Raw genomic sequence first — 13,585 nt, 5'->3', positions numbered from 1 at the left:
GATAGACAGGGACTTATTAGGGAGAGTCAACATGGCTTTGTGCGTGGTAGGTCATATTTGACCAATCTATTGGAGTTTTTCGAGGAGGTTACCAGGAAAGTGGATTAAGGGAAGGCAGTGGATATTGTCTACATGGACTTCAGTAAGGCCTTTGACAAGGTCCCGCATGGGAGGTTAGTTAGGAAAATTCAGTCACTAGGTGTAAATGGAGAGGTGGTAAATTGGATTAGACATTGGCTCAATGGAAGAAGCCAAAGAGTGGTGGTAGAGAATTGCTTCTCCGAGTGGAGGCCTGTGACTAGTGGTGTGCCACAGGGATCAGTGCTGGGTCCATTGTTATTTGTCATCCATATCAATGATCTGGATGATAATGTGGTAAATTTGCTGATGATACGAAGATTGGAGGTGTAGTAGACAGTGAGGAAGGTTTTCAGAGCCTGCAGAGGGACTTGGACCAGCTGGAAAAATGGGCTGAAAAATGGCAGATGGAGTTTAATACAGACAAGTGTGCGGTATTGCACGTTGAAAGGACAAACCAAAGTAGAACATACAGGGTTAATGGTAAGGCACTGAGGAGTGCAGTAGAACAGAGGGATCTGGGAATACAGATACAAAATTCCCTAAAAGTGGCGTCACAAGTAGATAGGGTCATAAAGAGAGCTTTTAGTACATTGGCCTTTATTAATCGAAGTATTGAGTATAAGAGCTGGAATGTTATGATGAGGTTGTATAAGGCATTGGTGAGGCCGAATCGGGAGTATTGTGTTCAGTTTTGGTCACCAAATTACAGGAAGGATATAAATAAGGTTGAAAGAGTGCAGAGAAGGTTTACAAGGATGTTGCCGGGACTTGAGAAATTCAGTTACAGAGAAAGGTTGAATAGGTTAGGACTTTATTAGGACTGGAGCGTAGAAGAATGAGGGGAGATTTGATAGAGGTATATAAAATTATGATGGGTATAGATAGAGTGAATGCAAGCAGGCTTTTTCCACTGAGGCAAGGGGAGAAAAAAAATGGAGGACATGGGTTAAGGGTGAGGAGGGAAAAGTTTAAAGGGAACATTAGGGGGGACTTCTTCACACAGAGAGTGGTGGGAGTATGGAATGAGCTGCCAGATGAGGTGGTAAATGTGGGTTCTTTTTTAACATTTGAGAATAAATTGGACAGATACATGGATGGGAGGTGTATGGAGGGATATGGTCCATTTGCAGGTCAGTGGGACTAGGCAGAAAATGGTTTCGGCAAAGGCAAGAAGGGCCAAAAGGCCTGTTTCTGTGCTGTAGTTTCTATGGTTTCTATGTTTTCTATGAACGCTAACTTTGAGTTTGCCTTTCTAAGCACTGACTCAAACTGCAAGTTAACCTTTAGGGAATACTGCACAAGGACACCCAAGCCCCTTTTCACCTCTGATTTTTGCATTTTTTTCGCTGTTTGTTTGATATATCGTCTATGCCTTAATTCCTTCTACCGAAGTGCATGCACGCTTTCCCTGATCCATAATCCATCTATCACATATTTGCCCCTTTTCCTAATCTATCTATGTCCTTCCCCAGACTCCGAGATCCTGCAGCAGTACTTGCCCCTTCACCTATCTTCATATCATTGCAAGCTTGGCCACAAAGACAACAATCCTGAGACCCTATTCATCCTTTGTCTATCTGAGCTTTGTGCTCCTCAAAGAATTCCAACAGATTTGTCAGACAAGATTTCTCCTTCAGGGAAGGAATGTTGTTTTTGCCCTATTTTTATGCGCCTCCATGTACCTAAAAGCTCGTCCTTAATACTTGACTCCAGTATTTTCCCAAGCACACCGCATCCAGATTAACTCATCTATAATTATCTTTCCCCAGCTGCTCTGCCTTCTTAAAGACTGAAGTGACCTTTTCCGGTCGTCTTGAATGACCCAGTGATTCTAGAAAGATCATTACTAATGCCCCCATATTCTCTTCAACTAACTATTTCCGAAGAATGGGGTGCAGGCCATCTGCTCTAGATACCGTCAGACCTTCGATCGTCCCAGTTTCTCCTTTGTAATAGCAACAACACTCATTTCTGTCCCGTGTCACTCTCACATTTCAGACATACTACTAGTATTAATCACAGTGAGGAGTGACACAAAATATTAAATAAGTACTTCTGCCATGTCTTTATCTCACATTTATCCTCTCCAATGTCATTCTCTAGTGTCATCCTCCCTGTTTAATACATGATTTTACCAATCTACCTGTATGTTGAACTCCCCCATTCCGATCGTCACCTTGTCCTTTTCTTTCTATCTCATGGCGTAATTTGCATCCTCTTTCTATCCTGGCTACTATTTGGAGGCCTATATATACTGGAACTTCCATTACGGTATTTTTAGCCTTGCAGTTTCTTAACTCTACCCAAAATGAAACTTCCAATCCTATATCACATCTCTCTAACGATTTGATTTCATTTTTTAACCAACATATCCTCTCCAGCCCCTCTGCCTACCTGCCTGTCCTTTGAATTCAACGTGAATCCTTGAATGTTGAGCTGCAATCCATGATCTCATTCCAGCCACAACTCAGTGATGTCAACAGTGCTGTAGCTGCCAATCTCTACCTATGCTACAACATCATTTACCTCATTCTATATACTGGTGCCTTCAAATAAAACACCTTTAGTCTTGTATTCATCAGCCTGCTCGATACTTTGTACATGAACATAAGTAAGGTCTTTGATCTCGATGATAGACCACACTTGCGGTATTGTCTACACTTACGTTTCGTCGAATATGAAGAGGATGTCGTTACACTGTAATGGAAGCTTCAGGAGGATATTAACAGGACTGGGGAGCATGTTTTAAAAGGAGAAAGTTGATAAGCTGGGGCTATTTCCCTGGAGTGTAGGATGTTGAGGGATGACCTTTACTTAGAGGTAAGTCAATTCATAAAGTGCTCAGATAAAATGAAAGTCTTTTTACTTGAAAAAGGAGTACAGAACAAGAGGGCTCAGATTGAAAGTGAGACGGAATTTTTTAATGACAGAGATATGGGGTAACATTCTCACAGAGAGTTAGGTGGGCAGATGGAATTTGCTGTCAGATACTTCAGAAACAGGTATAATTAAAATATTTTAAAACAACATTTAGGCAGTTACAATGACAGGAAATGGTGAGTGGGAAACGGGACGAGATACACAAATGGAACTTGTTCAGGAAGGCGTCTTAGTCTTGCAGATATATGAAGTGGGCTGTGGGTCCAACATCTGCCAAAACCCTCCAGAGATCATCCTTCTGAAGAATCTCACCCCGGAGTCTGTCTGTGAACTGTGGATGTGCTGACACATCAGAGAGCAGCTCAGTGAAACAGAACAGACAGACTGGGTAAGAACGGCAGATTTCATTCCTCATGACCGTGTGTCACAATCTGATAGTACGTCTAGGTTGTGTTTCTCCGTGTGTGTGTGTGTGTGTGTGTGTGTGTGTGTGTGTGTGTTAAATATCAGAGGGTGTGTGTAGACATTGAAGTATATGTATGTTACAATGTGTCATCATATGTCTAGTGTCTGCTGACAATGTGTGACACGTGAGTGAGTTGTATAAATAAATAAACTAATGTGCCTAAAGAGAATGGTTCAGGTTACTGAGGGAAATAACAACGTATATCGCCGAGGCTCTCATCACCACCTGTCATTCCTTCTTGTGTATGTGTGTGAGGAACTTAGACAAGCCGGTTATGCTATGTGTGCTTCTCTTGAGATGAAATTTTGACTGGTATCAATGCTGATTAGTATGTCTGTGTTCAATCTCACATTGGTTCAATGTGGTGATTTGATAACCATAAGACCAGAACGCAGGGGTGGCCAAAATTTTACATTCCATGCGTCAAATTGTTCACACACGAGTTCTATATTAACATATTTTTAAAAGAATTGAATAGGTTACAAGTGTTGTATATTGGATCTGAACTCGTGAGTGAAAAAATGATGCATGGAATGTAAAAGTTTGGCCACCCCTATCATGAGGCATAGGAGCAGAATTAGTACATTTGGCCCATCTGGTCTGCTCTACCATTGAATAACGGCTGTTCCTTTTATCCCCTCCTCATCTCCACTACCCGGCTTCTCCCCATAACCTTTGATTCCATAGTGATTAAAATCCCATCAAGCTCTGTCTTAAATACACCCAACGACAGCCACCACAGTTGCCTGTGGTACCAAATTCCACATATTCACTACCCTTTGGCTTAAGAATTTTTTCCGCTTCTGTTTCCTCTATCTTGAGGCTGTGGCTTCTTGTCCTGGACTCTCACACCATGGGAAACATCCTTTCCGCATCTACTCTGTCTTGGCCTTTCAACATTCAAAATATTTCAATGAGATCGCCCCTCTCCCCAACTCCTCATCTTTCCAAATTCCAGCGAGTACACATCCGGAGCCATGAAACATTCCTTGTATGATAACCCTTTAATTACTGGAATCATCCTTCTGAACCTTTTCTGAATCCGCTCCAATCCCAGCACATATTTTCTAAGATGAGGAGCCCGAAACTGTTCACAATACTCAAGATGAGGTCTGACCAATGCCTTATGAAGCCTCAGCATCACATTCCTGCTCTTCAATTCTAAACCTCTTGAACTGAATAGTAACATTGCATTTTCCTTCCTCACTACTGAATCTACCTGCAAGTTACCCTTTAGGATTTCCACAGAAGGACTCCCAAGTCCACTTGCATCTGAGAGTTTTGGATTTTCTCTACAATTAAAAGATAATCTGCACATTATTTCTCCTACCAAATTGCATGAACTGGCAATGTCCAACATTGGATTTCATTTGCCACTTTCTTGCCCATTCTCATCATCAAAGTCCTTGTGCAACCTACCTCTTTCCTCAACACTACCTTCCCCTCCACCAATCTTCGTATCATCTGCAAACTCGGCAACAAATCCATCTATTCCATTATCTAAATCATTGGTACACATAAAAAGAAGTGTTCCCAACACTGACCCCTGTGGAACACGACTAGTCACTGGCATCCAACTAGAAAGGATCCTTTTATTCCTACTCGCTGCTTCCTACGAATCAGCCAATGTTCTAACCATGCCGATCACTTTTCTGTAATGCCATGAGCTCTTAACTTAGTAAGTGGTCTCATAGGTGGCACCTGTCAAAGGCCTTCTGAAAGTCCAAATATATAACATAGAACGTAGAACATAGAATAGTACAGCACAGTACAGGCCCTTCAGCCCACAATGTTGTGCCAACCCTCAAACCCTGCCTCCCATATAAACCCCCACCTTAGATTCCTCCATATACCTGTCTAGTAGTCTCTTAAACTTCACGAGTGTATCTGCCTCCACCACTGACTCAGGCAGTGCATTCCACGCACCAACCACTCTCTGAGTAAAAAACCTTCCTCTAATATCCCCCTTGAACTTCCACCCCTTACCTTAAAGCTATGTCCTCTTGTATTGAGCAGTGGTGCCCTGGGGAAGAGGCGCTGGCTATCCACTCTATCTATTCCTCTTATTATCTTGTACACCTCTATCATGTCTCCTCTCATCCTCCTTCTCTCCAAAGAGTAAAGCCCTAGCTCCCTTAATCTCTGATCATAATGCATACTTTCTAAACCAGGCAGCATCCTGGTAAATTTCCTCTGTACCCTTTCCAATGCTTCCACATCCTTCCTATAGTGAGGTGACCAGAACTGGACACAATACTCCAAGTGTGGCCTAACCAGAGTTTTATAGAGCTGCATCATTACATCGCGACTTTTAAACTCTATCCCTCGACTTATGAAAGCTAACACCCCATAAGCTTTCTTAACTACCCTATCCACCTGTCCATCTAATGAATCCCCTTTACCTATCCTACTTGTAACTCCTCAAAGAACTCCAACAGGTTTATCAGGCAAGATTTTCCTTTGAGGAATCCATACTAACTTTATCCTATCTTGTCCTGTATCACCAAGTATTCCATAACCTCAAACTTAACAATTGACTCCAACATCTTCCCAACTGCAGAGGTGAGGCTAATTGATCTATAATTTCCTTTCTGCTGCCTTCTTACTACAAGAGTGCAGTGACATTTGCAACTTTCGCATCCTCTGTCACCATGCCAGAGTCAAATAATTTTTTGAAAGATCATTTCAAATGATCCACGATGTTTACCGCTACCTCTCTCAGAACACTAATGTGCAGTTCATCTGGTCCCGGTGACTTGTGTACCTTTAGGTCTCTCACCTTTTTGAGCACGTTCTCCCTTGTAAGAACAACTGCACTCACTTCTGTTCCCTTGCACCCTTCAACATGTTCCACGGTGAAGGCCAATGCAAAATGTTGACTTATTTCATCTGCTATCTCTTTGTCCTCCGTTATTATAAATCCAGTTTCATATTCTACCTCCACTCTCATCTCCTTTATTTTCTTTACATAATTGAAAATAAACTTTTACTATCCACTTTGATATTGTTTGCTAGCTTGCTTTCAAATTTCATTGTACTCCTCCCAATGATTATTTTAGTTACTCTCTGTAGGTATTTAAAGCTCCCCATATTCTGTCTTCCTTTTAATTTTTGCTTTGTTGTATCCCCTCTCTTTTGTTTTTACATTAGCTTGTCTTCCCTTGTTTGCCACAGCTGTACTATTTTGCCATTTGAGTATTTAGTTATTTTTGGAATACATGTATCCTGCACCTTCCTGATTTTCCCAGAAACTGACCCCATTTCTGCTCTGCTGTCATCCCTGCCAGCATCTTCTTCCAATTTGCTTTGGCCAACTCCTCTCTCATACTACTGTAATTTCTTTTACCCCACTGAAATGCTACAATATCTGATTTAACTTTCTCCTTATCAGATTTAAAGTTGAACTCAGTGATATTGTGATCTCTGCCTCCTAAGGGTTGTTTTCCCTTACGTTTCCTAAGCACCTCCAGCTCAATACGTAACTCCTAACCAAGTCGAGCTGATCCCCTGGTAGGCTCAACAACAACCCGCTCTAAAAAGCCAACACATAACATTCAACAAATTCACTCTCTTGAGATCCATTACCACCCTAATTTTTCCAATTGACCTTCATGTTGAAATCTCCCATGACTATCATAACATTGTCCTTTTGATCGGCCTTTTCTATTTCCATTTGTAATCTGTGGTCCACATCCAGCTACTGTTGGGATGCCTGTATATGACTGTCATTAGGGTCATTTTTATCTTTGCAGTTTCTTAACTCAAACCACAAGTTTCAACATCTTCCAATGCTATGTCACAGCTTTCGACTGAATTACCAGCAGAGCCAGGCCATCCCCTCTGCCTACTTTCCTATACCACCGATAAATTGTAAAACCCTGGATATTCAGCTTCCAACTAAAACCGTCCTTCAGCCATTATTCAGTGATGGACAAAACATCATACCCTGCAATTTGTAATTGCGCAACAAGATCACGCACCTTACTTTTTATCCCCTGTGCATTGAGGTATAACACTTTGAATGCTGTGTTTGCTAACCATTTAGATTCTACATCCCTAATGCTCTGATACTGTCCCTGCTGGTTGCAATTTTGTCTTCACATCTACCAACCCTTCTTGACAGTCTGTTTGCACCCTATCTTTGTTTTTTTTTTACCATTAGTCCTATCCAAAGTCCCTTCACTCGGTTACAAGGACTGCCAAGTCTTTAAACCCTCCCTAACAGCTCTAACAAACCCTTCTGCAAGAATATTGGTCCCCCTCAGGTTCAGGTGCCATCCATCACCTTTGAACAGTTCATACCTCCCCCAGAAGAAATCCCAATGATCCCAAAACCTGAAGCCCTTCCCGCTCTACCTGCTTCTTAGCCACGCATTAATCTGCCTAATCATTCTGCTTCTACCCTCCCTGGCGTGGTACAGGCAACAATGCAGAAATTACAATCCTGGAGGTACTGCTTCTCATCTATCTCACTAAACTCTATTTGCCTAACCTCTTTGCTTTTACTTTTATGTCATTGGTATCGAAAAGTACCAAGATATCTGGCTGTTTCTGCTCCCTCTCTAAAATGATGTGGACACGACCTGACCCTGGCACCTAGGAGGCAACACACCATTCGGATGTCCGGTTCATGCCCATAGATTCTCCTGTCTGTTCCCCTGCCGATGGAGTCCCCTATCACTACTACTCCCCTCCTCTGCCTCTAATAACAGACAGAGCTGGGGAACCAGAAGGGGAGGGCCAATTAGATTCAGCACTCACAGCGCACGTAGGGCTTCTGTATTTTTCTGACAATCCTGGTAAGCACAATTATACCCGAATTATTCCCCACAATATCATCAAGTCAGTTATAATTTCCGAGCTTCTGAGGAAAGATTCAAAATCATGTTAGTGCAATGTGCCTGGGATCGTTAGTGCAGTGTGTTGGTGTGTTCAAAGGTCTGAAATCTGCAGCTGACCGTGTGAGGGTGACGCCGCCCAGTCGGTGGGGTTGATGTGGAATAAATTTCAGTTCCCCTTCAGCCATTATATAGACAGCCTTTGCTTCAAACTAGAACTTATTTGAACAAGGAGAAATGTATCTTTGTAAGTTTTACCTCGATTAATGGCATCAAGTATTTCTCTCAGCACTGTGTTCAACAAATAGAGATGATCGAATTTTTCAACAGGTAGGGCCTCATCTGTCACTGACAATTCCTGGACATCGTCATTAATCCTATAAATATTATACTGCTGGTTATAATCTGGAATTCTGAACTATTTTACAAATCCATACAGGGTTTCAGTAAAGAGGATGTCCTACCTCCTGTTCCGAACAGCTTCCTCCTGTAATAAATATAAACGCAAATCTGATTAGATTTGAGCTTACTGTCCACATCCTGAATTTCAACCAAATCATTACAAGGTGTTGAAAATTCCCACTCCCACAGTCAGTCACACATAGGCAATACAGAACCACGAGGTAAATTCAAAAAAAAAAAGTTTCTGAAAGTTAGAACATCACTGAGAGGAAGTCAGGACAGGTTGTGAATTTTCATCTGAATATGACGTCAGGGTGATACGATGGAGGAATTTAAGATCAGTGATGGATTTGATTGTGTGCAGGTGTGCAGGAAGCTTGTGGGGAGATGAAATTCCAGATAGATTTTAATAAATCCCATAGGAAATTTACTGAAGGGTATGTGGAACTCACTGCCGCAGGAGTGGTTGAAGCGGAGCAACAGAGATTGAATATCATGGGGAAACTGGATGGACACACGAGGGACCATGGTGTTCGGGACACTATTGCTGGGTGTGATAAGTAGGTTGGAGGAGGCTTGTGAAGCAGGAAAATTGATAGGAGAGAATGGAACGAATAGCCTCCTTATGATGGAGAATGGGACATAATCCCATATGAAATTTATCTGAAAACGGAAAGAAACAGTGAAAGTTTCCTTCATCTGATGGAAAATGGATACAGAGGATAGGTCTGCTGTTCGCGTCACGTTATGTGTTCTCACTGATTGACAGAGAGACCTTCCCACTCACCACACCAGACACACTCACGACCTATGATTGAAACTGGGTGTTAATGTGAGTTCCAGAGGATATTTAATGTGGTAAGCAGCAGCTCTTGTGTTATGATCAGAGTAAATTATTTCAAAAAAATTGCGTTCTGTCCTGAGATGTATAGAAGTTGTGGAAGTCCAGTTTTGGGACAACAACAACCCTGTATAGTTGCATGAATTGTCTGGTCAGAAGCAATTTACAGCCACTTGTAAATGTTGTGTGTAGGCGCAACGCATCTGTCTGCATTGTATTCTGTGATGCGTAATCGGTCACGTGAGTGGGGCGTGGCAATAGCGAAAGGAAAAGAAAAATATGCATTCGAGCTTTGTTCTGGGCTGTTTCAAGCTGGGGACGGGCGGATATCAAATCATCTGATAACGGCTTATTGCAGCTTGAATTACGATTAATTACGTTGAGGTTTCATCGATTCAAGATTGTATGTTGCTAGCAAAGGATCGAATATATACCCTCGACATTTTGCAACGTCATTATTAAAGTGATTCAAACGAGTAGAACAATGCGTGGGTAATTGATAGTTTAGAATTAGGCGCTGTGCTGTTCTTATTATAAATATACCACTCTTCATTTAGTGCCCTTTGATAGAAACAAATTGAAATACAATCACTCACCTTGAGAAATATCACACTGTCTTTTTGATCCAGCTGTTCCTTTATCATTGAGATCTCTTCCATAATAAACCTTATATTCTTTTGAATCTTCTGAAGATTTTTCTCCATTGGATTTAGAATCCTCTCCTCTTCCTTCCTGACCTCCCTGAGTAAGCTCTGCTCTTTCTCAGTGATGATCTGGCGCAGTTCAGCAAACTGGGATGTGATGTGGGTCTGAACGCTGTGTGACTGTTCCTGTCGAATGAAAGGTGAAGATTAATTTAGTGTATTCTTGTGTTGTGTTTCTTTAAGATATTAAGGTGACCATTCGATCCATTAAAGTCCATTTATTTCTCAGAGTATTCCCATCAAGCCCATTCTCTCACGTTTTCCTGAAACCCATTCTCCCTTACTGACCCATTAACTTCCAACTGGCAGCACCAGGGATCAGGACCGAACCCAGAACACTGCAGCCGCGATACTCTGCTATTCTGCATTAAAGGGAGCAAAACCACACAGTAATATAAGAACCTCCGCTCAGGAAGCCTCACCCGAACTTCGGAAATTTTCTCTGTCTGTCGTTGCTCCTTTTCCTGGAAGTCTGATTTCTTTCTTGTGACAGAGTCTAAGGAAGATTTCAGCTGATCCTGAAAGTCAGAGGGCGGTAGAAATATAAAAAAAACGGATCAAAATAAACAATCGATCAAACCCAATTATTGTGCACAAAATGTTGGAGGAACTCAGTGAGTTAGGTAGCATCTATTCAGGGGAAATAAACAGTTGACGTTTCGGGATGAGACCCTTCACTAGGATTGGGAAGGAAAAGGGACAGAAGTCAGCATAAAAAAGTTGTGGTGAATTGATTATGGGGAGCAAGGACACGGCAGACCAATTGAATAATTACTTTGGTTCTGTCTTCACTAAGGAGGACAGAAATAATCTTCCAGAAATAGTAGGGGACAGAGGGTCCAGTGAGATGGAGGAACTGAGTGAAATACTTGTTAGTAGAGAAGTGGTGTTAGGTAAATTGAAGGGATTGAAGGAAGATAAATCCCCAGGGCCAGATGGTCTGCATCCTAGAGTGCTTAAGGAAGTAGCCCAAGAAATAGTGGATCCATTAGTGATAATTTTTCAAAACTCGTTAGATTCTGGACTAGTTCCTGAGGATTGGAGGGTGGCTAATGTAACCCCACTTTTTAAAAAAGGAGGGAGAGAGAAACCAGGGAATTATAGACCGCTTAGCCTAACGTCGGTAGTGGGGAAACTGCTGGAGTCAGTTATCAAAAATGTGATAACAGTACATTTGGAAAGCGGTGAAATCATCGGACAAAGTCAACATGGATTTGTGAAGGGAAAATCATGTCTGACGAATCTCATTGAATTTTTTGAGGATGTAACTAGTAGAGTGGATAGGGGAGAACCAGTGGATGTGGTATATTTGGATTTTCAAAAGGCTTTTGACAAGGTCCCACACAGGAGATTAGTGTGCAAACTTAAAGCACATGGTATTGGGGGTAAGGTATTGATGTGGATGGAGAATTGGTTAGCAGACAGGAAGCAAAGAGTGGGAATAAACGGGACCTTTTCAGAATGGCAGGCGGTGACTAGTGGGGTACCGCAAGGCTCAGTGCTGGGACCCCAGTTCTTTACAATATATATTAATGACTTGGATGAGGGAATTAAATGCAGCATCTCCAAGTTTGCCGATGACACAAAGCTGGGTGGCAGTGTTAGCTGTGAGGAGGATGCTAAGAGGATGCAGAGTGACTTGGATAGGTTGGGTGAGTGGGCAAATTCATGGCAGATGCAATTTAATGTGGATAAATGTGAAGTTATCCACTTTGGTAGCAAAAATAGGAAAACAGATTATTATCTGAATGGTGGCCGATTAGGAAAAGGGGAGGTGCAACGAGACCTGGGTGTCATTATACACCAGTCATTGAAAGTGGGCATGCAAGTACAGCAGGCGGTGAAAAAGGCGAATGGTATGCTGGCATTTATAGCGAGAGGATTCGAGTACAGGAGCAGGGAGGTACTACTGCAGTTGTACAAGGCCTTGGTGAGACCACACAGTTTTGGTCCCCTAATCTGATGAAAGACATCCTTGCCATAGAGGGAGTACAAAGAAGGTTCACCAGATTGATTCCTGGGATGGAAGGACTTTCATATGAAGAAAGACTGGATGAACTGGGCTTGTACCCGTTGGAATTTAGAAGATTGAGGGGGGATCTGATTGAAACGTATAAAATCCTAAAGGGATTGGACAGGCTAGATGCAGGAAGATTGTTCCCGATGTTGAAGAAGTCCAGAACGAGGGGTCACAGTTTGAGGATAAAGGGGAAGCCTTTTAGGACCGAGATTAGGAAAAACTTCTTCACTCAGAGAGTGGTGAATCTGTGGAATTCTCTGCCACAGGAAGCAGTTGAGGCCAGTTCATTGGCTATATTTAAGAGAGATTTAGATATGGCCCTTGTGGCTACGGGGATCAGGGGGTATGGAGGGAAGGCTGGGGCGGGGTTCTGAGTTGGATGATCAGCCATGATCATAATAAATGGCGGTGCAGGCTCGAAGGGCCGAATGGCCTACTCCTGCACCTATTTTCTATGTTTCTATGAAACAGCTGACAGGTGACGGGTTAGGCAACGTGGAAGGGAGAAACGTGGGGGAATTTAATGAATTAAGAAGCTGAGAGTGGACAGGTGGAAGAGGTAAAGAGCTGGAGAAGAAGGAATCTATTGCGAGAGGACACTCGACCACGGAAGAAACCGGATGAATTGGGGCTGGTTGGTGCCTTGAATGGTGACGTGGCCGAAGGTGTAGGAGTCAGGGATAGCACTTGTCCCGCTGGAGAGGAGAGGAGCAAGTGGAGAGGAGCAAGTGGTTAGGGAAGTTACATAGAGAGCGGAGAGTTTTCGGAGTGAGGTGGCGGTGGGATGTGGTAGGGAGAGATGTGTTTGGTGGTAGAATCCTGTTGCAGATGGCGAAAGATGCGGAGAATGATACATTGGTTCTGGAGGCTCATGCTGTGGTAGTAAGGAACTTGGAGATTCTGTTGACGACGGAGTCAAGATCAAATTAACGTTAGTTTTACCTTGTAGATTTTAACAGCTTCTTTAATCGGCATGAAACGGTGCTCTCGGTGTTCCTGCGCAACTGCACAGATCAGACACAGCAGTGTCTTGTCCGTTTCACAAAACAGCTTCAGTTCTTCCTCATGTTCCTCGCAGTGAAGTTTACTTTCATTCTCTTTCGGAGTCAGGTTTAGATTTCGAGCTTTTTCGGCAAGATTTGCTAAGGCCCAACTGACTCTGAGGGTGGAGTCAGCAAACACCGCTCTACATTCCGGGCAGGTCTTTCTCTCCTCCCTTTCCCAACACCGTGTGATACAGGAGCGACAGAAGTTGTGCCCACATTCTAGTATCACAGGATTGGTGAAGAAATCCAGGCAGACGGAACAAATTACCTCCTCGTCCCAATTGTCTACCGGTCCTTTCGAAGCCAT

General features: G+C 42.7%; 1 protein-coding gene across 1 annotated transcript in view; it reads right to left on the bottom strand.

Annotated features, from left to right (window-relative positions):
- LOC140189070 (zinc-binding protein A33-like) overlaps positions 1 to 13,585 on the bottom strand; it is a 19,170-nt gene extending 5,585 nt beyond the window's left edge. The window contains exons 1-5 of the mRNA XM_072245776.1: positions 13,175 to 13,585; positions 10,635 to 10,730; positions 10,105 to 10,338; positions 8,730 to 8,752; positions 8,524 to 8,642 (exon numbers count right to left, since the gene is read on the bottom strand). Of these exons, the coding sequence (XP_072101877.1) occupies positions 8,524 to 8,642; positions 8,730 to 8,752; positions 10,105 to 10,338; positions 10,635 to 10,730; positions 13,175 to 13,585 (883 nt within the window). The remainder of the gene's footprint in view (positions 1 to 8,523; positions 8,643 to 8,729; positions 8,753 to 10,104; positions 10,339 to 10,634; positions 10,731 to 13,174) is intronic.

The sequence above is a fragment of the Mobula birostris genome, chromosome 28 (assembly GCF_030028105.1).
Source record: "Mobula birostris isolate sMobBir1 chromosome 28, sMobBir1.hap1, whole genome shotgun sequence".
Classification (NCBI taxonomy): Eukaryota; Metazoa; Chordata; class Chondrichthyes; order Myliobatiformes; family Myliobatidae; genus Mobula; species Mobula birostris.
The sequence above is the reverse complement of the archived record's forward strand: the minus strand, read 5'-3'. Positions and strand labels throughout refer to the sequence as shown.